Below are 23,982 nucleotides of genomic sequence, written 5' to 3' on the forward strand. Positions count from 1 at the left end.
TGTTGTTACATCTTACATAACTAGCTGTATAGTGCGTTATGAAAAGGATGACGTCATCCCAACACAGTTAACCATAGTGTAGACTTTACTCCCAAGTCTGCCAGATTTTGTATACACTCTCTCATATATTTCCACATAGTATAGAGAACATTCTTTGTTTTTTTCTTTTCTTTTTCTTTTTGTTTGTTTTGGTTGGTTGGTTGGTTGGTTGGTTTGGCTTGGTTTTTTGAAACAAGGTTTCTCTGTGTAGCCTTGGCTGTCTTGGACACATAGTATAGAGAACAGTCTTTGATTTTTTTCTTTTCTTTTTCTTTTTGTTTGTTTGTTTGTTTGTTTGGTTTGGTTTTTTGAAACAAGGTTTCTCTGTGTAGCCTTGGCTGTCTTGGACTCGTTTGTAGACCAGGCTGGCCTTGAACTCACAGAGATCCACCTGCCACTGCCTTCCAAGTGCTGGGATTAAAGGTGTGCACCACCACTGCTCAGCCAGTCTTTGATTTTAACATGAGAGTTGCTGTTGTTAATTGTGCACTTCTCTCACATCTACATAAACTTTTGTGGAATTTATTTATTTTTACCTGTTAATATTTTAGGTAATATAAGGGCTTTGTGGATTGTACTGGGTACTAGCAAAGTGGTTTTTCTACATTATATGTTTTTCTTCTTTTTTTTTTTCCATCTTTATTCTTTGTGTTTGTGTGGAGAGTGCGTATGTGTCTAGACATTTGTGTGGTGTGTACACACCCTTGCATACATGTGGAGACCAGAGGTTGATGCTGGCTGTCTTTCCCAATCACTCTCCACCTTACTTTTTGAGACAGAATTTCTCACTGAACGTGGAGCCAACCAGTTAAGCAAGACTGTTTGGCCAGTGAGCAGCAGGTGCCTGCCTATCTCTTTCTCACATTCGCTGGGAGTATAGACTTTGTACGGGTGCTGGCGATCTAAGTCAACTCTGCAGTGCTTGTGTGGAGAGCAGTTTACGAACTGAGTCGTTTCTCCAGCACCTCTTCCTCTCCCTGTCCCTTGTCCTCCTTGGATGTGTTTAGTATTGAGCAAAGAAATGATTGGGTGGGAGAGGTGTTGTTAAATTGAAACAAAAGGGTTTGTCTTCTCTTTCAGGAATAAATTCTAGGAGCCTTACATCCTGTTCAAAAAAACCCCTAAGTCCACAGCTGTTGCACTGGTGGAAAATTAACTTGCTTCGTTCTTTCCACACATGGGATTTTCTGTGTTCTTTTGTATTTTAAAGTAAAATTAATTCATTGCTTTCTTCTCTGTGGCTTGCCATTTAACAACAGTTTTATATTCAGAGCTATGCTCAAAAAAGGAGGAAAGAGTAAATGTAATCACCAGTCTCACATGGTGCATGGTAAACACTCCAAGGCCATTGTCTCCGCTGCCCAACACCTACGCAGCCCTGGCACATTGCTCAGCCTCTCTGCCTTGGTTTCTTCATCTGTAAGATCAGATAACAATATCAGCTTTATAGAGTTAGGATGAAGACTTACAAGTACTTAGAGTTGTGTTTGGCATGCAATAATGATTTTGTTGAAGGAAACAGTATCTGACAGGTTAATTTATATTGGAAGTAGTAAAAACAGTATGTATGTCAGTGTTTTCTAGTTCATTAAAAAAAAAAAACAGTTCAGTGGTGATAATGTAGGCTAAGTGAGTTGTATTTATGCAGATAATTAATGATAATGTTTTAATTATCTCAAGACTGGTTGACTGCTGACTTGGTAGTGGTGGCTGAGGACCATCTCCTTTGCTGATAAATGTTTCCAGTAGAGGACAGGAAGTACCTTGGAGTCCATGATAAAGTGAGCCTCACACACGTGCAATGAAAGTTTGTTTTGGAAGCTCTGGATTTTCAGTTCTGAGTGAACTTTGCTTTTCCCTCACCCATGAGTCATTGCCATTCTCAGAATTTTTCAGGCAGGCTGTGTAAATGGATGCATTTTAAAACATGTCAGCAGCATAACAAGCATATCTTAGTATCAACCAAGAGAGTGAAAGGTTTGTTCCCTCAGCCTGTTGCAGTGGGTTTCGTGACTCAGCCTTTCACTAGCCATACTTCCTACTTGATTATTTACTTTTCTTGTCTTACTTTAGCCAAACATGTCTCATTTTGTCAGATACACTGTCCCCACCCACTTACCAAACACAAATAACTGAATAGTAAGTAACTGGCAAAGCATAAAGGGCACAGTCAAATGGCGGTTTCCTAAGATTGCTTTCTGAACAGGAAACGCTCACCTGTGGGAGGCTGATGGGTGGAGCCATGCTGGTGAAGCCTGTTCTGCAAGTGTGAGCTTAAGTTGGGGCGTTCCTGTGGTGTGGCAAAGCTGTACAGACTGAGAGAGGAGGATTAAGCTCCTGAAAGCAGCTCTCACTGAGGCTGGCTCAGGGTCAGGCGTTTCTGAAAGGGGGACCTGGAAACAGCTGGCACCTCCAAGTGTGGTGGAGACCTGGCCAGGAGCGCTCACATGCTAAGTGAGGTCTGAGCTGGTGTGCTTCATTCCTAAGCTGTTGTACGGAATGCACAGCTACCGTTGCCTGCTGTGTCTACTGCTAAATACAGCCACAGAGTAATTTTAAATACTGCTCCTAAAACTTGCATCCCGACAAGAGGTAAGTAGATCTCAGTCTTTTATTCATTATTTCACTCAAACTACTTTTGGACTAATTCCTTGGAGGTATTTTTAGATAATATTTGACCACATATTATTTTGGTTCTCAAGAAAGTATGTGGTTCAGTATTTATCTGGAAATTAAATAATAGCATTAATATTTGTCTTGTTTGTAAAAACATCATTTCTTAAAGGAAATTTTGTCAGTTTTACTGCACAGGTATTATTTTCCCAAAGACTTTTCCGGTCAGCCCATTATATGGGCTTCTAGACCTGAGTTAATGTAATAGAGGTTTTCATTATTAGACATGTGTGTGTGTGTGCTTTTTTCTTGTGGGCTAATACTATTTCAATGCTTGATTAGCAAATTAGCAGGGCTGACTTACTTACGACTTTAGCAGGCTCTGGAAAGGCCGTTTCGATTAGCATAAGGAAATAAGTTCCCTTCTGCCCCTTTCCTGCCAGCATTCTGCTCCTTCCAGCACTGTCCTTCCTCAGGACCACTGTCTTTACCCATGAAGGATTGCACATTCTCAGAGACTGCTTGACTAGTGCTGATGTGATGCTTTGATAAGCGTTTTCATTATGCTATTTCACCAGCATGACTTGGAAATAACTATTTTCTCTAAAACACAAAGTAGTTAATTTTTCTTTTCAAGCAGTTTTTTTTCCTTTTCAAGGTTGACCTATCATTGCTTAAATTGTAATCAGTATTGTAATTTTCAAACATTAGGTGGAGAGGCTTCAGAATTTAGAGGGTTTTTTTCATGGCCGACTTAAAAAACAAAACAGTAACATCTGTCACTCAGTCAAAATGATCTGAAATCACAACCCTTTCTCCTTTCCAGTATCGGATAATAATGTCTTGTACTTAGTAGAAGAGAGTGAAAGTCTAAAATTAGCTAGAAAATTGCAGGAGGAAAAACTAGAAGCCATCCTGTATTTGTCAGTGGCTTCCCTTGGTTAGCTCAAGTCTCCCTTGAAGTTATGTAGTCAAATGTGACTAAACTTGGTCTGAAAAGCTGAGTCAGTGTCTTGGTCAGTCATGTACCAAAAGAAGATTACTGAAGGTTTTAGATCAAAGGGAAAGAGAAATTACAATGAGAGAATAGTGCCTACTTCTTGACACAGCTAAGGGTCATTTTTTTGTGAGCTAAGTGGTGACTGTGAGGACTGTCCTTCTGCTGCATCATGAAGGAAATAGGGTTTCAGTGGGCAACTGGCTAAAGATCTCGAATTTTGAAGGGACGAAGGACTGTATCTTAATCCCTAGGTCTGACTTCAAAGCCCACCTTTTGCCTTTAAAGAGGCTTACTGTAAGTTCCATACTCTCAGAATATCTATAGGTTTAGAACCCGTCCCTTTCACCTTTTGCTCTAAACCCCTCACAGCTACCCGAACCCAGCTGTGGCAGTACTGATGCCCACAGCTACCCGAACCCAGCTGTGGCAGTACTGATGCCCACAGCTACCTGAACCCAGCTGTGGCAGTACTGATGCCCACATCATCATAGCACAGTAGAACACACAGTGGCAGCAAAGCAGAGGCTCATACTTGAATCAAATCAAAGAAGAAACAATAGTATCGAAGAAAGAGAATTTTCATGCCATTGACTATAAGGTTCAAAAAATTTTATTTTGTAAAAGTTCAGATAGTATTTTGGTAGACCTGTTACCGTTGATATACCTGTTTCCTAAAATATGTGGTTGCCATACTTTAATTTTTATGAGAATGTACATGTTAATGCATTTCTTCTTGAAATTATACTTACCAAATAGTATATCCTGGAAAAATAAGAGCCTAAGCAATATTAAACCTCTTAGCAGGTTTAAAAATCTGTAACCTATATAATATATCTCATTCTTATATTAAAATACATTCAGCACCAAAAATTTACATCTATCTTATGTTTCCTCCTACTTGCTTCTGGTAAAATGCAAATCTTCCTTTTGTTCCATTTTTAGAAATGAGATTAGTCATAGTCTTTTATATAACTTAGTTGGTAAAGTCACCAAGTTATTTTTTTTAAAAGAACACACTTTGCTTTTGCAAAGAGTTGAGAAACAAAACCACTCATATATATATTTTAGTTTGTATTTGAAACTTAAGAATAAAAACAAATATCTGCAAGCTGAAAATATCTACAAGCAACCTAAAGTCACATAATCTAGATTTGAGCCTCGATATTTCTAATAGGATACATAGCTTCCTGGAAAATCAAATACCAGTGTAGATACTAAGAGCCTTATCTTACACTATTACATTTCCCAAGGAACATGGTTTTAATATCTCGGTGCAGTAATTTTATGCATTTTATATCCTCTGGGAAGGACAGCAGCCTGATGCTGCTTCGGTGTCACTTGCAGACACAGGTTTATTCAAATATCCATATATCTTAAGCATGCTGAACAAGTGCATTGTGCTACGTATGGAGAAACTGGGTGCCTGCTTTTTGCTTAGCTTTTTCCATGTGAGCTGTTCTTCTGTCACTGAAAGATTCTCTTTTTAAAATCACTGCAGGCCTATTTTGCAAAGCCTTTAATGTCATTGGTTTGCTTTCCGGTCAGCAATGGCTTTGAAATGGCTGCTCATCTCCCTCATCAGCAAATGAGAACATATTATATAACTGTCAGTAGGATTCTCTTTTTTTTTTTTTTTCAGCAGAGAGTTATTACTGCTGCTGTGCCATTTTAAATCCAGCACGCAGGACCCAGCAGGCATTCCTAGGATACCTGGTTTCCTCCCTTTGAGGTTGGAATGTCAGACATCACTGTAAGAGCTGTGCAGGCTCCAGATATTTTCTCTCTGGCAGCCTCTTGCAGCTGTCACTTGAACCAGTTACAGAATCATGGGTTTTTCATTTGGTTGTCTGTTTTTTATTTTCAAATATGTTGATATATCGAGCAAAAATGATTCTGTACTTTTTGTTCCACAATAACATCCAGAGCATTTTAAAAGCTGAAGCTTAGTTTACTTAAAGGATTTTTTAGTTTGTTTGGAGAATTGGCATGGAGCCTAAAGCTGGACAACTGTTGTATCCTGATTTCAAAAATAGAAGCTAACTCCAGTGGGTCCTGCAGAAGACATTGAGGATTTTGGCTTTTGAACATCACTCTTCAGAAGCCTAGAATTTTGTAGGTAAAACTTAGCGCTTTTTTCTCTTTTGCTGCAATAACATTCTCCCTAAAGCCTAGTTCCAGAATTAATCTTTATAATGTATATGGAGTTGGCTAACAAAAATCATAATAGAAATGTCATTGTATGCTTGCCTAAGAACTTGGAAACAAACTTAAATAATCAATAGAATTATCATGTAGCATGATCAATGTATACGTAGGCCCTAGAAGATTAAAATATATTATATAAGCTAGTTATATAAAGATTCCTCTCTAATTTTAAGCATCCATGGAAAAATAATTTAAAAAGAACTAAACTCAGCATGCTAGACATTAAACTATAACCTTAATAGTGACTTTTTAATATAAAATATTTACTATCCTTTCCCAAGATGATTTACGAAGTCCTCCCCCCACCTTTTAAATTGAGTTTTCTAATTACATTTTAGTTACTGTTCCTGATAAGTTATTTAAAACAAATATTTTATATGCACTTCAGATTTTCTGTGCTGTTTGGCATTTGTTTTCCCAAAGAATTTTATGTTTGGGGGGTATTTTTATTGAAATCTAGATTTGTGTGGTCTAGTGAAACATTTTACTACACCATTAAACTAAGGTCCTACACTGACTAATTGCCTATAATCTAGCAAAAGTCATTGTCAAAAGGTATTTTCATATTGTTGGCGCAGTACTGCTTCACTAGCCTAGCCAACAAAAGGCTCACCTTCATCAGACTATGAGGTGAGCATCCCTAACCTGAGAAGCTTTACATTATGTCTTTAAAAATACTCAAATAGGATAACAGGATGGCTAACTTTTTTACACTGAATACAAACTATGTAGCTACAGACTACTGGCAGATTACCTGAAGGGACTTGAAATATGGGTGCTAGGTTATCTTGATAATATCTTGCTGTATATGTAGAAAAGAGGAAAGTCATAAATGCCAGTGTTCTCATAACCCTTAACATACCGTGTAATGGGGAGGCAATCATTTTATTTAATATTCTGTCTGAACATAAACTTCTAAGAGTGTAATAGTGATTCAATACATATAAATAATTTAGTGTTAATAAAAACTGAAATAAAATTTATTAATATCTCTAAGGTCCTAGTATAAGCATTCTGTGAACATAGTTATCCTGTAATTATTTTATAACTGGTTAAGGATTTCTTTTTCTTTGTGCTGCCTTTGTAAGACCAGGAACAGAGCTGTATAAAGTGTCAGAAAAAGCATATACCAGACATTTATAAAGATAAGAATAGAGCCAGGGATAGAATATCTTGGAAATGTCCTTATTCTTTAACAAAAACTTAACTTCATTTTGATCTACAAGAAAACCCCTTTGTGGTATTCCATAGAATGTTCTTGGAGTTGACTCTGTAACCCCAGCACTCAGGAGCTCAGGGAGGAGGGGTCTATCTGTGCCATCCTGGGCTGCGGGGCAAGGCCCTGTCCCCCAACCCCCATAAAGTCATATCTGTTTTTAGTAAGAGGCTTAAATGATGATAAAGGAGTCTGTTGCATCATTATCCATCCTAAGAACTTCACATGCAGTTTTTTTCAATAGTATAAGAGAAAGATGCATTTAAAAATTCTGTATTTTCACTACTAGAAGCTTTGTTACTTCAGTTCCTTTCATACGTGAGTTACATGCTAGAGTCCACCATCTAGAAAGTGTTCTTTAGAGATTTGTGGAGCTAACGCTGAAGTGACTTACAACGTAATATGTGAGTCCATTTATTTGCAAATGGAACTTTCATTTGTATCAATATTTCCTCCCCGAACCCTATTTAAGTGCTAGTCTTACTCAGCACTATTACTTCTTTGTTTTCCAAAGGTTCTTTAAGGTTGTACAACGATGGCATACCAAAAATAAATTAATTTTTATGTCTCTTGACTGGATCCCTTTGAGCTATTTAAGGCTGTATATAAAATCCTTGTCTTTTCTTTGCTGTCATTTAATACACAGCCAATCATGTTTAGAAGTCCTTGTTTAGGCTATCACACAGGAAAAATCTCTCTCCCTCTCTCTTTCTCTTCTCTCCCTCTCTGTATGTGCGTGTTAACTAAAAAGTCAGTCCTAATGTTTAACTCACTTAAAATTTATTCCAGTTCTGCAGAAGGAGTTGCCATGGCCTGCAGTTCAGTTGTTAAATTCTGACTCTCTTCATCAAGTCTCTTTACGTGTAAAGGATATGGAAAGTCATACAAGGCTTTCAAAGGGTGTTTGAATTTAATTTACCACTTTCATAATTTTAAAATAAAGACAACTGAAAGATCATCTTAGTAGATACAGTATATCACCTAGTAAAGGCTAATTTATTTTATACCTTTTATCAAGTTTTTATCAGTTACGAACAGGGAAGCTCTTCCTATTTGTGTTTTTTAACTGAAAAGACCCAAAGTTATTTTTGAAATACAAGAAACACTCAGACTAAGGCCAGGAGCAAGATAAATAGTTTAAAGCATTGTTTCTTTTTATTCTCTTTTTAAAATTATAATTACATAATTTTATGCTTCTCTTTCCTCCCTCTAAGCCTTCCCATATGCCTCTCCTTGCACTCTTTTAAATTCATCGTCTCTTTTTTTCATTAGTCTTTCACAATATCCTTGAGCCTTGGGTGCAGCTGTATTGGACATGTAGCAATTAAGACTGACTGCCACAGCTCTGTATTTTGATTTTTTGCTGTGATCTGTTGCAAAGAAAAGTTCCCTTGAGGAGGATAAATATTTATTTAAAATATAGGTAGAGATAATATAGCTGGTGGAAACAGATGCAAAGACCCACAGCCAAACAATAGGCTGAGCTTGGGCTTCTTATGGAAGAGCGGAAGGAAAAATCGAGGGAGCTGGAGGGGCCAAGGACACCACAAGAAGACCTACAGAGTAAACTAACTTGGGTCCATGGGAGCTCACAGAGCCTGAACTACCAACCAAAGAGCTTGCATGGGCTGGACCTAGGCCCTCTATACATACGGAGCAGATGTGCAGCCTAGTCAATATGTGGGTCCCCTATCAATGAAAGTAGGTGCTGTCTCTGACTATTGCCTGCCTCTGGATCCCTTTTCCCTATCTGGACTGCCTTACAAAGCCTCAGTAAGAGAGAATGCACCCAGTCCTGCTGTGCCTTGAGATGCCAGGGCGGGTTGGTACCCGTTGGGGGCCTACCCTTCTCTGAGAAGAAAGAGAAGGAAGAATGGGGGAGAGACATTAGGGTGGGACTGGAAGAAGGAGGGGGGAGCTGAGGACAGGGTGTAAAGTAATTAAATAAATAAAGGGAAAAGAAAGAAAAGGATAAATATTTAGAATGTAGGTAGGGATAATACTGGTTTAGGAAAGTGGCCGTTGTAGATTCTCCTCTAAGATCCATTACTTTACTATCCCTGGTTTGATGCCTATGTTTCCAGTACCAGGCATGTCCTAAGTCCAGTTAGAGACTGTTGCTTACTGTCAGGGTATGTGAGCCACTGCTGTACCCTTACAATTATCATGCCATGCTGGTTGTTGTTGGGTTTCCTAGGCGACATACTGTCAGCTTCTTCCTTCCCGTGGAAGCTTGCATGGTCTCTTCTGGGACTATGAAAGAAGCACTCCAGTCAGTTCCAGCTCAGAGGCCTCTGGGCCCTGCGTAATGAAGTGCATGGTGTCTTCAGCAGTAGGGACTTATGTTTCACCTCTGGGGGGCAACCAAGGGCAACAGCTATAATACATAATATTTTGGGAGTCTTGAGCAAACTAGACCAACAATTCACAAGAGGGCTTCCCTTGCCAGGTTGTGGGTGTTTTGTTAGATGTCTTTGGCCTTTAGAGACAGCATTGCCAGCCCAAATGAGAGAATTTCATTTAAACTATGTATGTATATTTATATACAGACTTTATATACAGGTATTGTTTTTGTTTGTTGTTAGGTTTTATTGTTGTTTAAAGTAGATACATAATAGTATGATTCCTCGTGACTTTGTCAGATATCCTTACTGTTATTTTACCTTTCTTTCTCTTTCTAGTATTTAAGATAAACATTTTTAAGAAGAGATTCAATTAGTCAAACAAATTAAAGTACTGAAATGGACAATAGTCTTATTACATAGACCACTGTTAATGGTTTTTTGTTTGTTTCATTTTGGTTTCTCAAAACAGGGTTTCTCTGTGTAAGAGTGGTGGCTGTCCTGGACTTACTTTGTAGACCAGGCTGGTCTTGAACTCACAGAGATCTGCCTGCCTCTGCCTCCAGAGTGCTGGGATTAAAGGAGTGCACCACCATGCCCGACTCATTGTTAATGTTTTTAAAGATGAAGAATTATAGTTAGTATATTCATAGTCATATGGCTTGCACAGAGGCAGATTTGGAACCTTAAAAAAACCTCACTATTTCCAACCATGTTACTTTTCTACATGAGATTATTAGAGAATGTGATTTATAAAAGTGATACTATTTACAAAAGCAACAAAAAACTGTAACATTTCTGAGACTGGCTATAACAAAAAACATGTACTTTTTCATGGAAGAACACTATGTTCATATCTGAGGATACTCAGAATTGTAATTCAAATAGTTTATTTCCTCCAATTAATCTATAATTGGGTGCAGAGTCAATTGCGTTTAGAAAGATTTTCAGCCTGCAACCTGACAGGTTGATTCTAGAATACCTATGAAATAGTGTAGAACTAAAAACATGGCAATTTTGAAGAGTTAAGAATAAATGAAGGAGAAGACTGCATCTTCTCTTCCTGAAGGTTGAGAACAAAAAGACGACGCACCTGGACTTTTCTTGGAGCCCTTTGCATTTTTAAGGTGTCAGGTATATGGGGACCACAGATATGGAGACAGAAGAGTTCACAGTGCAGAGCACATGAGAGGGCTGCCCTACAAAGCAACAGAGAACAGCGTTTACATCTGCTCTCCGCTCAACTCTGTGGGAGCTCATAGTGAGATTGGCCCTAATGGAAGAGTGAAGGAGAAGCTGGTGTTGAGTTTGCCACCCATGAAGAAGCAATGGCAGCTGTGTGGAAGGACAGGACCAACATGCAGCACAGATACATAGAACTTTTCCTGAGTTCAACAGCAGGGGCTGACAGTGGGGCTTATAGCAGCCAGGTGATAGAGGGCGTGAGAGTGTCAGCTACTCAAGCCTAGAGAGCTAGTCAGTGAGTGGCTTCTATGGGGCCAACTACAGCAGTCAGAGCAGCATGGGTGGATATGATTGGTATTGTAGGAACATTTGAGTTATTCAATAAAAAAATTTCACAGGCAGCCAATAAAGCAGTCAAGAGCAGTTTATAACTCAAGAGGAAGTTGGGGACCCACTTGGCACCATGAGTTTGTGAAACCTGAATTAAACATTACCTCTTCAGCTTCTCATGCAGACTTTTCTTCAGCATGTAATACTGAGCAAACTAACACTATTTTCTTTGCTTTTCTTAAATTAACACTTTTGGTAGTATACTTAAGAGTGATGTTATCTGAGTTAAGTAGTGTTAAGTAGTTAAGTAGATCTTTAAGCCCACCACAGTGGACACACTGAGGACATAGATTTTTCTGGAGAACTCAAAGGTGCTAGCTCTCTGATGAAAAGAGAAACTTTTCTCATGTTCATTCTAGATTATATTTTCACTTAAAATCTTTAGGTTAAGTTTAAGTTGTTGAAAGTTAGTTTTGAAAATTGAGACACAATACTAATATTGTAGGAATTGGTGAGGCCTTGACTTAAAGCTTCTTTGTTCTGTGATTTACTTTGGGTGTCTTTTGCTAAATGAAACTTGTTAATTTTTCTTAAAAATAAAGACTTTTTCACAATGAAAAAAGTACTACAACAACAACAAACCCCAAATGAAGGGACTTATTTTTACTAAGTACTAGAAAAAATTTAATACTGATAGCAAGTGAACTCACAAAAATCACAGTACATCTTTTCACGAAACAGAATTACTTTTACAAATTAGTAAACCAAGAAGTATTTAATTAGTGGTAACAGAATAATTGATAATATATGATAATAATTGATAATATATGAAAAGGATTATAGAATGTGAAGTGCTGAATTTTTATATGGGAAATCATACAATATGTTTATGACTTGGTGTAGCCAGTCTTTGCTACTTTGTGGGTTCTTCTTTTCCCACCATTTATCCCCCTGGTTTCACTTCTATCACTAGATAGGAGAGAAAGGGGAGGGGGCAAATCCCTGAATCTAATTTCTTCCTTTTAATTTTTTCTTTGCTTGTAGCTGGTCTTTGCTACTTTGTAGGGTTTTTTTTCCCCCCACCTTTCCCTCTCCCTACCTGGTTCATCCCTATCAACAGGAGGAAAAGAAGAATAGAGGGGAGAGGGTCCTTGAATCTAATTTCTTTCCTTTTGTTTCTTCTTTGAGCATGACTACTAACAAACCACAGCCCACCCCACTGACTGACCAACAGCCACCATCCCACCTCTCAGGGCCCTAGAATTCCTAGAATTGCAAATGTCACACAGTCTAGGAAATGTCTGCAGCTGACAAAACCATACTTCTGATAGAGCTCGAGGCAAATCGTAGTCAGTGGCTGCCGACAGTCTGAAGTAGCCCCTATGCCTTCACCTGGGAGTAAAACAAAAGAATATTCTTATAATGTTTCTGTGTTTTTTAAAGAAACTAAAATTCCATAATTGTCACAACAACTTGGGGTAGAGAAAAATGCCATATAATATAGATGCTATACCTAATAACATGCTTTAATTTGTACAAAGAAAAGCTATAGACATGGTAAAGATCTTTATGTGACATATTCAGCTGACAGATTTGTTTTCAGGTTATATAAGAAATTAATACCTATCAGAAAGAAAAATATAATAAAAAATAAGTTATTTCATTAAAGAGGAAACTGAGTCACCAGTAAGGCTAAATGCTTACTAACCAGCAATCACAAGAGTACATGTTAAAGTACAATGCTGTATTCATTAGATTGATGAAAGAAATAAATGAAATAGGACACAGGTGTGAAGAATGGGCATGTACATCCCACGGAAGTGCGGTATTAGTAAATTCTCTCGGGACTGTCATTGGAGAGGCGACTTTGGTAAACTTGAAATAAGGATGGGCAGCAACATACTCAGTGATTCTGAACATGGCTGCCAGAGGAAGCCTCTCACTGTGTGAGAGAAGCACATACTAAATAGATTAGTGCAACATTGATTAAAATTAATTAAAACTCTAGCTAATACTGGGACACTAGAAGTAGAAATGGTTGCATATACTTCAAAGGAAAGATTAATGTAGTGAAAAATTAATATACTGAATCACAAGTACTATGGATAAATCTCAAAATATATGATATAGGAAGTTTCATAACATGTTTTGTTCCTAAAATTGTAAACATACAACATGCCCATATGAGTTCTTTTTGACTATAGACACATCTAGTTTGAGTACAAAACACAGGTGAGGATGAAAAATACTAAATTTGAGATAAAGATTTACTGTGTAGAGAAAATAGGATTAAGGACAGCCTACTGTTTTATTTCAATCCTGCTTTATTTCCTAATTTGAAATAGGAAAAAAATGTATGTGGGCAAGTAATACGGCAAAATGCTGAGCTTGAAAACCTAGATGACTTTCACACGAACTCTGGTGCCCCATTTCTGACCACATTTCTGACCCTGGATGGGGAGGCTTGGCAGCACTCAGAGGAAAGATAGCAAGTTACCAAGAAGAGACTCCATACCCTAAGAGCATATATAGGGGAAGGAGGTCCCCCTCAGTCACAGACATAGGGGAGGGGAGTAAGGGGGAAGCAGGAGGGAGGGAGGAATAGGATACAAGGGATGGGCTAACAATTGAGATGTAATATGAATAAATTAATAAAATTAAAAAAAAAGAAAACCCTGATGATGGGTACAATGACTATTCATATTTTGTTTACTTAGTGGTTCTCAGCTTTCCTAATGCTTTTAGTACAGCTTAGTATGATTTCTTTAACGTAGTTCCCCATGTTTTGGTGACCCCCAACTATATAATTATTTTGTTGCTACTTTATAACTGTAATTTTGCTACTGTTATGAATTGTAACTTAAATATCAGTGTGTTCGGATGGTCTTAAGTGACCCCAGTGAAAGAGTCATTCAACCTCCAAAGGGTCACGACTCACAGCTTCAGAACTACAGGTTTAACTCCTAACTACATTAAGTTCTAGAAACTTCTGTCAGTTCACCATCTCCTGACTCTCTCAAAACCTTCACACCACAGACCCATCTCTTTTTGTCATGTTTTCTAGTTAGTTTGGTCTCTGGACACCTAGTAAAAAGCTAAGCAAACACTAGCCCTTTAAACAGTGTTGAGGTTAAAACAGCAGGGCATAAACAAGCCTTTCTAAGAAAAGGTTTAAAAAAATAATATTGTATTCATTGAGAATTTTATAATATGCATTTGATTATATTTACTCTCCTCCCCCCACCACACCCCCACCTCACCTCATCTCCTCATCCCCACCTCCAACTCCTCCCATATCCATCCTCGTCAACCTACCCAACCTGGAGCAGTAGGTTGGGAATGGGAAGAATAGGAGGGGAAAGAAGTCAGAGGAGGGGGAGGGAAGAGGAGGAGGGATTGTCTCCTACTCCTTCTCAGCCTTCTCCTCCTCCCCAGTGTATGTTACCCAAGTAAAAGATTTTCAGTGAAGTTACCCTGCAGTGTGAGAACAGTACCCAGACTTGACTCCACATGCTAGCAAATAAGACCCCCAGAACCAGGGAGGCTTACTTCTCTTTGAGTTGTTAGCTGAAGGGGTTCCATAGATTTCTGCCTCACCCCATTCTCCACATTCCAAGCTATTGGCAATAATTTTGCCACTTGATGATACAGCCCTGTTGCTGCAAACATCAAGTATATTAGTTGCAGAGCGCCTCCTAAATGGGACACAAATGTCACACACTCCTCCCCCACAAAGCTTGAGGATTATCATAGAAGAAGGGGCAGAGTTTTGTAAGAGCCAAGGTTGGTGGATAATTTCAAGGAAACATGTTTTCTGGACACAGTAGGACAGCTGCACATATGAACATAGAGCACGGGTAACAGCATATACAAGATCTCTACAAGCTCAAGCCACACAGAAGCCTGGCGTAGAACACAGTGTGGAGGCACGTGTGAAGCCGCACCCTATCTGAAGCACTGTTGCCCTTTGACAGCTGCTGGGAGAGGCTGGTATGACCTTTGGGAGGGCAACCACACTCCAGAACAGGCCTTGAAGTTTGTTTTTTAGGTATTCTTTTGAAAAGCAGGATTTTATCTTAGCCCATCAAGGCAATTTAGTAATAGTCTAGATAAAATTCTAAGTAAAATTCTTACTATGCCTTCCATGTTGTATATAGATATTGCTGTACTCAATAAAAAAACTAAAGAAATTCAAATAAAAATTAAAATCTTTGTATATTTATGTACTGAAAAATATTTAAAGTACTCAGTCAAGACTTAGAGTGCTGGGTATAAAGAGGCTATTCTAAGACAGCCTAAATAACATGTAGTAGTTGCCTGTGTTTATATTCATCACTGTTGAATTTCTACCAAATGGTTATCTAATCTGTGTTTGAGAACAAAGTAATAGGTAGGCTTTTGAATGCAGTATGTGAAACACTTCTGGGTTTTAAGCATTACAAGCTTTATACACATTTATAAGTTTATTATATCTTCAGTTTAATCATGGTAACCTCCACAGAGTGTGTGTACACCAAAACTATCTCCCCACCAGCCCTGTTCTTTGCCTGCTTAACTTTCTGAACGTGTAATAAATGTTACAAATGTTACAAACACAACACCGAGGCCATTTTCTAGATACAAACCAGCTTCTGTTACACCCTCAGAAATCACAACAAGCCCAGACTTGTGTTGTCAGTCTAAAAGAACTGATCTAGGCAACTGTAGGTGAAGTATGAGGACTCAAGCCTGCTTTGAGACTTTTTGGGAATTATTGCTGTGTAGTTAAAGCTCTCAGGGTCCCACCTCCATGCCAGGGTTCACCTTGTTCTACAGAAATGGCTGTCTTTCCTATCTCCCCATAAACTGGTAATTGGTATCATAAAGATTTACCTTGGCAAGACAAAGTCGTACTGTTAAAGCTTGTAACTACCAGGAAGACAGGTCTGGTAGGTTTGCCTGGTTTATAGAAAGATTGCAGACACAAAATCTATAATAGCTAAATAATATGGAAGGGTTTAGTGTTGGGACCTGTGTTGCATTTTTAATTCTGGAATAGGAAACTTGCATATAAAATGTGATTCACTTTAGTAGATTCATTTTATGCTTCTTGCATCTTCTATTACTTTATTGTCTTTAATCTAGCATGTTTTGTGGACCTTGACCCTTACAGCCTCCCTTTCACTGTGTTACTGTGTTTCTCTGTAGGAGTGGGTTTGTCAGCACTTAGTCATCTACAACCAAACTTTACCTTCCTCAGCAGCAGGATTCTAGTAGAGTTGAGAATACTTTGTTTTTGCCTCTCAAAGGAGTTGATGGTAACATTGGACAGGGATGGGAGACATTTCTTGAATCCAAAGTGAGTTCCTTTTGGCCATTTTAATATGTAAGAAATGGGAAGAAAGTTTAAGTGAAGAAAACTAATATAAATGAACAATTTGGAATTGTTGTTAGAGCATCTAACTTGAATATAATTAATTTGATCATTTTATTAACTAATTTCTAACCCAATATGATTAATCCACATGTTGTTACCATCATGACTGTCTGTTCTTTGAGGCCTCGTGATGGGATATAAATTTTCTAGAAGGAACCTGCCACCCCTCCTACTTTCACTGTCAGGACTGGACATCATGCTGTGATCTATCAGTAATGGTTCTGGGAAGGCAGCTGTACAGTAGAAGCAAGGAGGACACACATCCAGCAGTGTTTCCCAGCACTCTCAAGTGCAAATGGGGCCTAAAATTGCTAGTGACATTTTCTGATCTCTTAATTGAGTGGTGTATTGTAGTTTTGATCACTCAGGCCTTGTGTCAGTGCTTTAGAAAAGATATGTGCACATTCTTCCCTCGCTAACAAACCGAGCAGCAGCAGGCTCATGTCGCCCAGTGCTAACAAAGACTGCACTCTGAATAATGGGGTAAGACTTTAGTTAAAGGGTCACAACTGTTAATTCATCCCATTATCAATTATTTATGATGCTCAATGTGTAATTAATTTCCATTGATGATTCTAGGTGTAATGTTTCTGAGTAATCAGAAGACAAGAGTATTTGCCATTTTCTGCTCTTGAGGAGCTTTAATTCAACACATACAATTAATTTTTAAAAAAGCTTAAAAAATTCATATATATGTGAATTTTTTAAGTGCCTGTGAGAGAATGCCTTCCTCATTGTTTTTATATGAAGACAACTTCTATATCTTAATTTACAAACTCTGTCTTGGAGCTTATAATGTACCAGTAGATAGTCTTTAAACACACACACACACACACACACACACACACACACACACACACACACACACACACACATACAACCTTTAATCTCAGCAGCTGGGAGGCAGAGGCAGATGAATCTCTGAGTTCAAAGTTAGCCTGGTCTACATAGCAAGTTTCAGGTCAGCCAGAGCTACATAATGAAACCCTGTCTCAAAAACACCTAACAAATAAAGAAAGGCAAATCAGTAGTTCCGTATGAGTGTAAAATGATTTATTCAGGTAACCCCTTGTTGGTGCATTTTTAGCTTTTATATATATATATACACACACTGGATTAAAAAAAAAATAGAACCAGTTGTTTTAAATTGTTTTAAGTTAGTCAGTGTGTTCCCATGATGTAAAGCCCATACTCTCTGTTATGGCCTGCTGCTTGTAATCACATTGCACACTTGTGCCCTACCAGCTCTCATAGCTTCTGGCTCTGTTTGATTCATATTTCTTAGAGCAGTCTCCCTGACCATCCTGTCTGTTTGAGTTACTTTGCTCTCAAGTCACGTTTACTTTGTCCTACCTATTTCCTTATTAGCCACTTTTTAAAAAATCTGGTGTTCCTTTGCTGTCTTCATTTAGATAGTATCATACAGTTGTTCAGAGCTTAGACCTTAGAAAATGGCCTGGTTTTGAATTCTAATTACTTAACCCTAGCATGTTGAGTTTCTGTCTTGTGCCTCAGTGTCCTCATCTAAAAGGCTGAATGCATGACTCAGTGGTAAAAGCGCTTGCTTAATGAACCTTTTAGCCCAAATTTATGTTTTAATAAAAAGGTTTTAAAAAGCCAGGTGTTGTGGTGTATGTCTGGAATCTGGAGTCCCAGCATTCCTGCAGACAGAGCCTGGAGAATCAGCTGGAATCTCCTGGACCACCTAGCCTAGAGTACTAATATTGGGAAAAACAGTAAGAGAGACTGCCTCGGCAATGTGAGAACTGACTCCCAAAAGTTGGCTCTGTCTTCCACCCATGTCTTGTACACATGTGTACACACAAGAGTAAATGTAAATTAGTAAATCAAATTACTAGCAGCTGGGGGGACTAGGGTTCACATGTTCTGTGCCATCATAAGGTGCTTCTCCTGGTAAAAGAGGAAGAAAGATGGTTTCTTTCTCTCGTTGTGCCCCACAAATTACAAATTCTGTGAAAATTTCTCATTATTAAGGAAAATATTTTATACCAGTCCTGTTAGTGTAGGCATATTTCAACTAGTTGGGAAATTAAGGCAAGAAGATCATAAGTTCAAGGCCTGTCTAGGCTACAGAGCAAGTTCAAAGCTTTCCATGCAACTTAGTAAGACCTATCTTAGAGCAAACAGTATAGAGGCTGAGGAGCGCTCAGTGGTAGAGTGCGTGCTGAGCATGTATGTGCAAGGCCCTAGGTTCATTCTCCAGTACTAGAAAAGAAAAAGGAAAGAAATTTTCAAAACTGACTAAAAATGGAAACCACTTCAGTCCTTTCTTACTGTGAAGATCTCCAAAGCAGTACACTGGACCCAAACTCATTGCCTTCTGGCATGCTTTAAGATGTCAGATGGTTTGCCAGGTGGGCTTGATTCATAGGTCATAGAGTACAGTACATATAATTGCTCCCAGTCCTGTCACATAGGCTCGATCACAGGCTAGAGAGAACAAAGTGCACCAACGTCTAAACAGCTGCCTACAATTATAAAGCATGTTTATAACAGGTTATCTTGAATTAGACTATCAAGGCTGGTTTCTTTTTGTGCTAACTAAAATGTAATTCCTTTCCACAACTAAGACATTTATTTATTTTTGTTTTCTAGTGTCTAAAAAGCACGGCAAGCTCATTACTTTCTTACGAACATTCATGAAGTCTCGCCCAACAAAGCAGAAGCTAAAGCAGCGGGGAATCTTGAAGGAGAGGGTGTTTGGTTGTGACCTGGGGGAGCACCTCCTGAATTCTGGATTTGAAGGTAAAAGCAAGCTGTGAGCCTACTTGTGACCTTAGTTCTTGATATGTCTGTATTGGTTCTCTGTCACCAGTCACTGGGCAGATGTGGTGAATGGTGTGTGCTGTGGTTCTCAGCCACTCACCTCAGTTCTGGGTGAGCCTTGCCAGAGTGTCCTGGTCATGTAGGAAGAGCTGCTGTGCATGGAGGGCCTGCTGCGTTGTGGGCTCTGTTACATCTGTCTAGGTAACGTCTCCAGCCAGCTTCCCTATTCATGTCCTAAAACATTTATTTCTAGTTCTTTGTGGGGGCACTATGGCAGGTTATATTTTTGAAACTGTAAAATACTAAAACTACCTGCCTTGATTTTATAGCTAAAATTATATTCTTTTCTACTTAATTTCTGAATCAAGAATTTAGTGGTTGGATGGATGGTTGGAAGGAAGGAAAGAGTTTAAAGTTTTGTTGACTGAAAGTTTTAAAATGTGTTTTTAGTATCTAGATTATTTGTATTTCATTTAATAAGTACATAGAAAAGTTTTTAAGATTGAGACTTTATCTATATTGCTTATACTATGTATATCTACACTTATACCACAAATATATATTTTATACATAGAGTATTTTAAAGTCTAAAAGAATTAATTGTATATTTTAAGTTCCAAAACAACCAGAACAATCATGAAGAAAAATATTTAGATATTTTATATATAACTGTGAGAGGAGATGAAAAATACATACAAAATAAATATATATGTATGTATGTATTATGATTGCTTTTCCTTACATTCACTCTGCTTTTATTTAGACTATATAAATGAATAACAACTATTGTGTGCCACATAATACTTACATTGGCAGTGATGGGTTGTGTATATGATTCTATTCCCATAAGACTATAAGCTAGCAGAAACATCTCTGTTGCCTAGAGAGATTGTAGGCTTCAGAAAACTTAGTACAGGCTAGAGACCCCAGGTCCTGGGTTTAGTCTCCAGCATCACTGCCTCCCAAACAAAAACTCCAGGCCAGCAAATTACTATGTATTTATGATGACATTGGCTCTGATGATTGTACAAAACTATATAATGATATACCTAGGTTTTGTTTTTGACACAGTCTTTCTATAAGCTCCGACTGGCCTGTAACTCCCTCCTCCTGCCTTTCCTCCTGAGTGCTGAGATTGTAGGTGTAACCTAGCAGGCCTGATGATATACATGTACACGTTCCTGATAACTGGAATGAATGATAGTCATTCATTTATATACTAATTGTACTATTCAAAGTAAGCACATTTCATTATAGAAAATGTTTCATTGTGACATTTTTATACTTTCATTGTTACTTTAGAGTACATTGCTTTTATTTAAAAGTTACTGTAGAAGAATATGCTGTAGCCAGGCATGGGATTAAAGGTGGTGCACATGCCTTTAATCCCAGCACTTAGGGAGGCTGAAGCAGATCTCTGTGACTTGGAGGCTAGCCTGGTCTACAGAGGGAATTCCAAGACATCCAAGGATACACAGAGAAACCATGTCAAAAAAGAAAGAGAGTGTGCTGTGCTGTGATGGCGGCCACTCACATAAATCTTGCATTTACTTTGTCTTTTGACTACATTATTTTCTCCTCCATTTAACTTAATCTCATGTTGTGGTTTTCATTGTAGCCTCTAAGTGAACAACAGCCACCATTAATGTCAGGAAGAGGCCATGTTGTTAATCTGGAAACAGTATTAAAGATGATTAAGGACTATGCAGATATGTCAGTCAGTGACTGTCCCCCTCCTGCCAGGCACGCATTCTGTCAGCTCTAATCGTGAAGGAGGAAGAAGTGATGGTGGCTGTCAGAGTTCTGCTTTATTAGAGACTCGAAGCTGACCAAAGTGCTGAGAATAAGTGGATGGTCAGTTTTAAATAGGACATCTGCGTAACCTCCTCCCTCCAAAGCTCAGGGAATGTCACTGACTAGGAGGCAGAAAGAATGCAAGAGCCAGAAGATCAGAAAGAGTTCTGTGAAACAGTCCTCTTTGGGCATGATGAACTCACAACAGCAATCGATACAAGATCTCATTAGCATTCTGTCACTAATGGGGAAGGGCTCAGAAAGCCCACCCCTCCCCGGGAGCTATGAGCAGTTCCTTGGAGAGGGATGTCATATTCCTTGATGGTATAGACACTGGTATAACTCCAATCCGTGCTTGTGTAGACAACCCTAGTTAAGTACAGTAGTCTGTGTGCGCATGCACACCCCCCCCCCCCACCCACGAAAGTAGGAAGGGAATGGTTGCAAAGAAAGGATTTAATGAAAGAAGGGAAATGAGGAGAATAGGATCAACATAAACTGTAGGGGGAGAGGAGAGAGAGATTATGAATTTAAATCAAGTTTTAAAAGAGAGCTCTGCAGCTGGATGCCATGGCACATGTCTATAATCCCAGTACTCGGGGAGGCAGAGGCAGGCAGATCTCAGTGAGTTTGAGGCCATCCTGGTCTACAAAGAGAGTCCAGGACAGCCAAGGCCACACCTTTCGAAACCCTGTCTCAAGAAAAACAAAAGTAAACAAACAAACAAAAAAGAGAGTGCTCTGCATTATTGGGAACAACAAGACTAGCAGAAATCAACCATCTGATGACTGAGCATTCATTGCTGACTTGTGCTCACACTAAAAGAGTTTGCTCTGTCATTGAACCACTCTTAGCTACCATAGCCTTGCTTGGGCATCAACAAAGCATGTTATAAATGGCACCTAGAAGGTGAGTGGGAGGAGTCCTTGTGCTTCAGAAGATTTGCCAAGGGTGGGAAGGTTGTGAAAGTCAGCATAGCTGAGGTGGAGCTGGCCAACGCCTTAACCTGAGGTGTGGGTGAGGGCAATACTCAGTCATAGATGATCTTCTTGAGGAATGGATGAATGTGGAGTAACTGGAACTGGATTAGAAGTTCACAGTTGAAGAAGCAAGAGTAAGGAAGCAGTGAAGTAAAAGGAACCGCAAAATTCATGATGAGACTATCACAGCAGCTTCCATAGACCTCGGCAAGCTCAGTTTACCCCAGTGCCAAAAGCTGGTCTGTAACAGGAAGGATTCTGTGGTCCTTCCTATTGGCAGATCTATGGTAGAAGAGAAGTAAGCCAAGCCGGCCACCGTGGATTCCTGGGGATGGAAAGCAGTTGTGGCAGGGCCTTGGAGTAATCCCAGAAGGCGTCGTTCACTTCCGATAGGACAAGATGGGGAAGTGGAGGCTGACATTGAAGATCCTGACCCTGAGTTAGGCTGGGCTAACATGCTTAAGTCTTTATTTCCAAGAAGAAAGTTAAAAATGTAAAATAATTAGAAAAATGGGAAAAACCTTGGAGAATAAAGAAGATAATTTATAGTATATTGTGGTTTTAGCTGTGATTATAACAGTCAAAATAAAAAACAACCTCATAAAATGAAATTTTATATTATTTAAGATTAATTTATTAAAGAAAATATTTTTATGAGTTTACTGCAGCCTGTGCAGCAGTTTTCTAGACACAGAAGTGCACAGCACTGTCCTGGACCCAGGCCTTGTCTCATCCAGCATAGCTGCCAGTTCATAGTAAGTGCACTGAACAGGTGTGCTGTGCTTTTTTATTTTATACTGTACTTTCCTCTACAGTTGCTATATTTAGATATGTTTACAGGTACAAATATTTACTCATTGAGCTATGATTAACCACGGTGTTCAGAACAGTGACAATGCTGATCAGGTTTGTGCCCTTGGAGCAGTGGACAAGACCATTACCTAGATATAAAGTGGCCACATCATTAGGTGTGTGTGGATACACATTCAGATAGATCCCCTAAGGGGATCTGAGCAAACATCCCTGTCATTAAACAAAGTGTGACTTTAGGGTCTTTACCTGAAATATGTACATTTGTGGCACTTGTTTTTTCTGAGAGAGAGGCTCATATCATAGTGATGTTTGCTGTGCGACTCATTTTTTGAACTGTATTCCTAGTGCGTGATCAGATTTACAGAGATAATCCTGTTACTCTTTCCGCTTTTCCGCACCTCCCTGTTGCAGTGCATAACAACCTGACCTGTTTCTCTTACAGAGCATTGCATGAAATCACGTAGGAGTCTGACAAGCCAGTTTTCTGTTGATTCTTTATGTTGTCTCTGGTGCCAGGGTTGACTTGGGATAATCTTACAGAGCTTGAGCTCTCACAGTTTATCAAAATGTGAATTCACTAAAGATTACAGATATTTATAGAACTGGCAGGTGCTTTAAAAACCTGCCAACAATATTTTCTGTGCAACCATTGTACTGATTTTGTCATATATTCAGACATCCTTAACTGTAGAGTTGAGTTGTGGTTTTGTTTGTTGTTGTTTTTATGTCTTTTAATATTATACAGCCTTTTTTACTGCAGTCTTTAATGAGAACATGCCTGAGCTGCCAGCATCAATTCAGCAGCTTTCACGTGAATCCTAGAAGGTTGGGCTTTCCTTCCCTCCCTCCCTCCCTCCTTCCCTCCCTCCCTCCCTCCCTCCCTCCCTCCCTCCCTCCTTCCCTCCCTCCCTCCCTACCTGATTAGCAGAAGACAGCTGCCAAATAACATTTAAAAGGTTTTACTACAGTATTCATAAATTCTCTGATTATAAAATCTCGTCAGGTAGAATGGAGTTTTCATATATTTAAGATTTTGTTGTTTTTCATGAAGGCTTATTTTATTTCTTGTATATATTTAAAATACGGTTTCCTTAAAAGTTTGAAATTGCTAATAAAATACTGATGGCTTTGTAAGAGATAGATAAAATCATGTTTGATATAGAACAGAAGCATTAGCACTGGAGATGTACCTCAGTTGGTCAAGTGCTAGCCAAGCAGGTACATTGCCCTAGGTTTCACCCTAGTACTTTGCAAATCAGCAT

The 23,982-nt window shown here is 38.8% G+C and overlaps 1 protein-coding gene across 9 annotated transcripts in view; it reads left to right on the forward strand.

Moving 5' to 3' along the window:
* The window catches only part of ARHGAP32 (Rho GTPase activating protein 32), a 234,682-nt gene that overhangs the window by 188,515 nt on the left and 22,185 nt on the right, over positions 1 to 23,982 (forward strand). For 8 of the 9 annotated variants that reach the window (XM_084783262.1, XM_084783261.1, XM_084783263.1 and 5 more), the window contains one exon: positions 18,963 to 19,112. In XM_084783262.1, the coding sequence (XP_084639388.1) occupies positions 18,963 to 19,112 (150 nt within the window). Of the gene's footprint in view, positions 1 to 2,227; positions 2,632 to 18,962; positions 19,113 to 23,982 lie in introns of those variants that run through there. The other variant, XM_084783265.1, reaches the window with a different exon arrangement.

Source organism: Acomys minous (genome assembly GCF_964271855.1).
Source record: "Acomys minous genome assembly, chromosome: 5".
NCBI lineage: Eukaryota > Metazoa > Chordata > Mammalia > Rodentia > Muridae > Acomys > Acomys minous.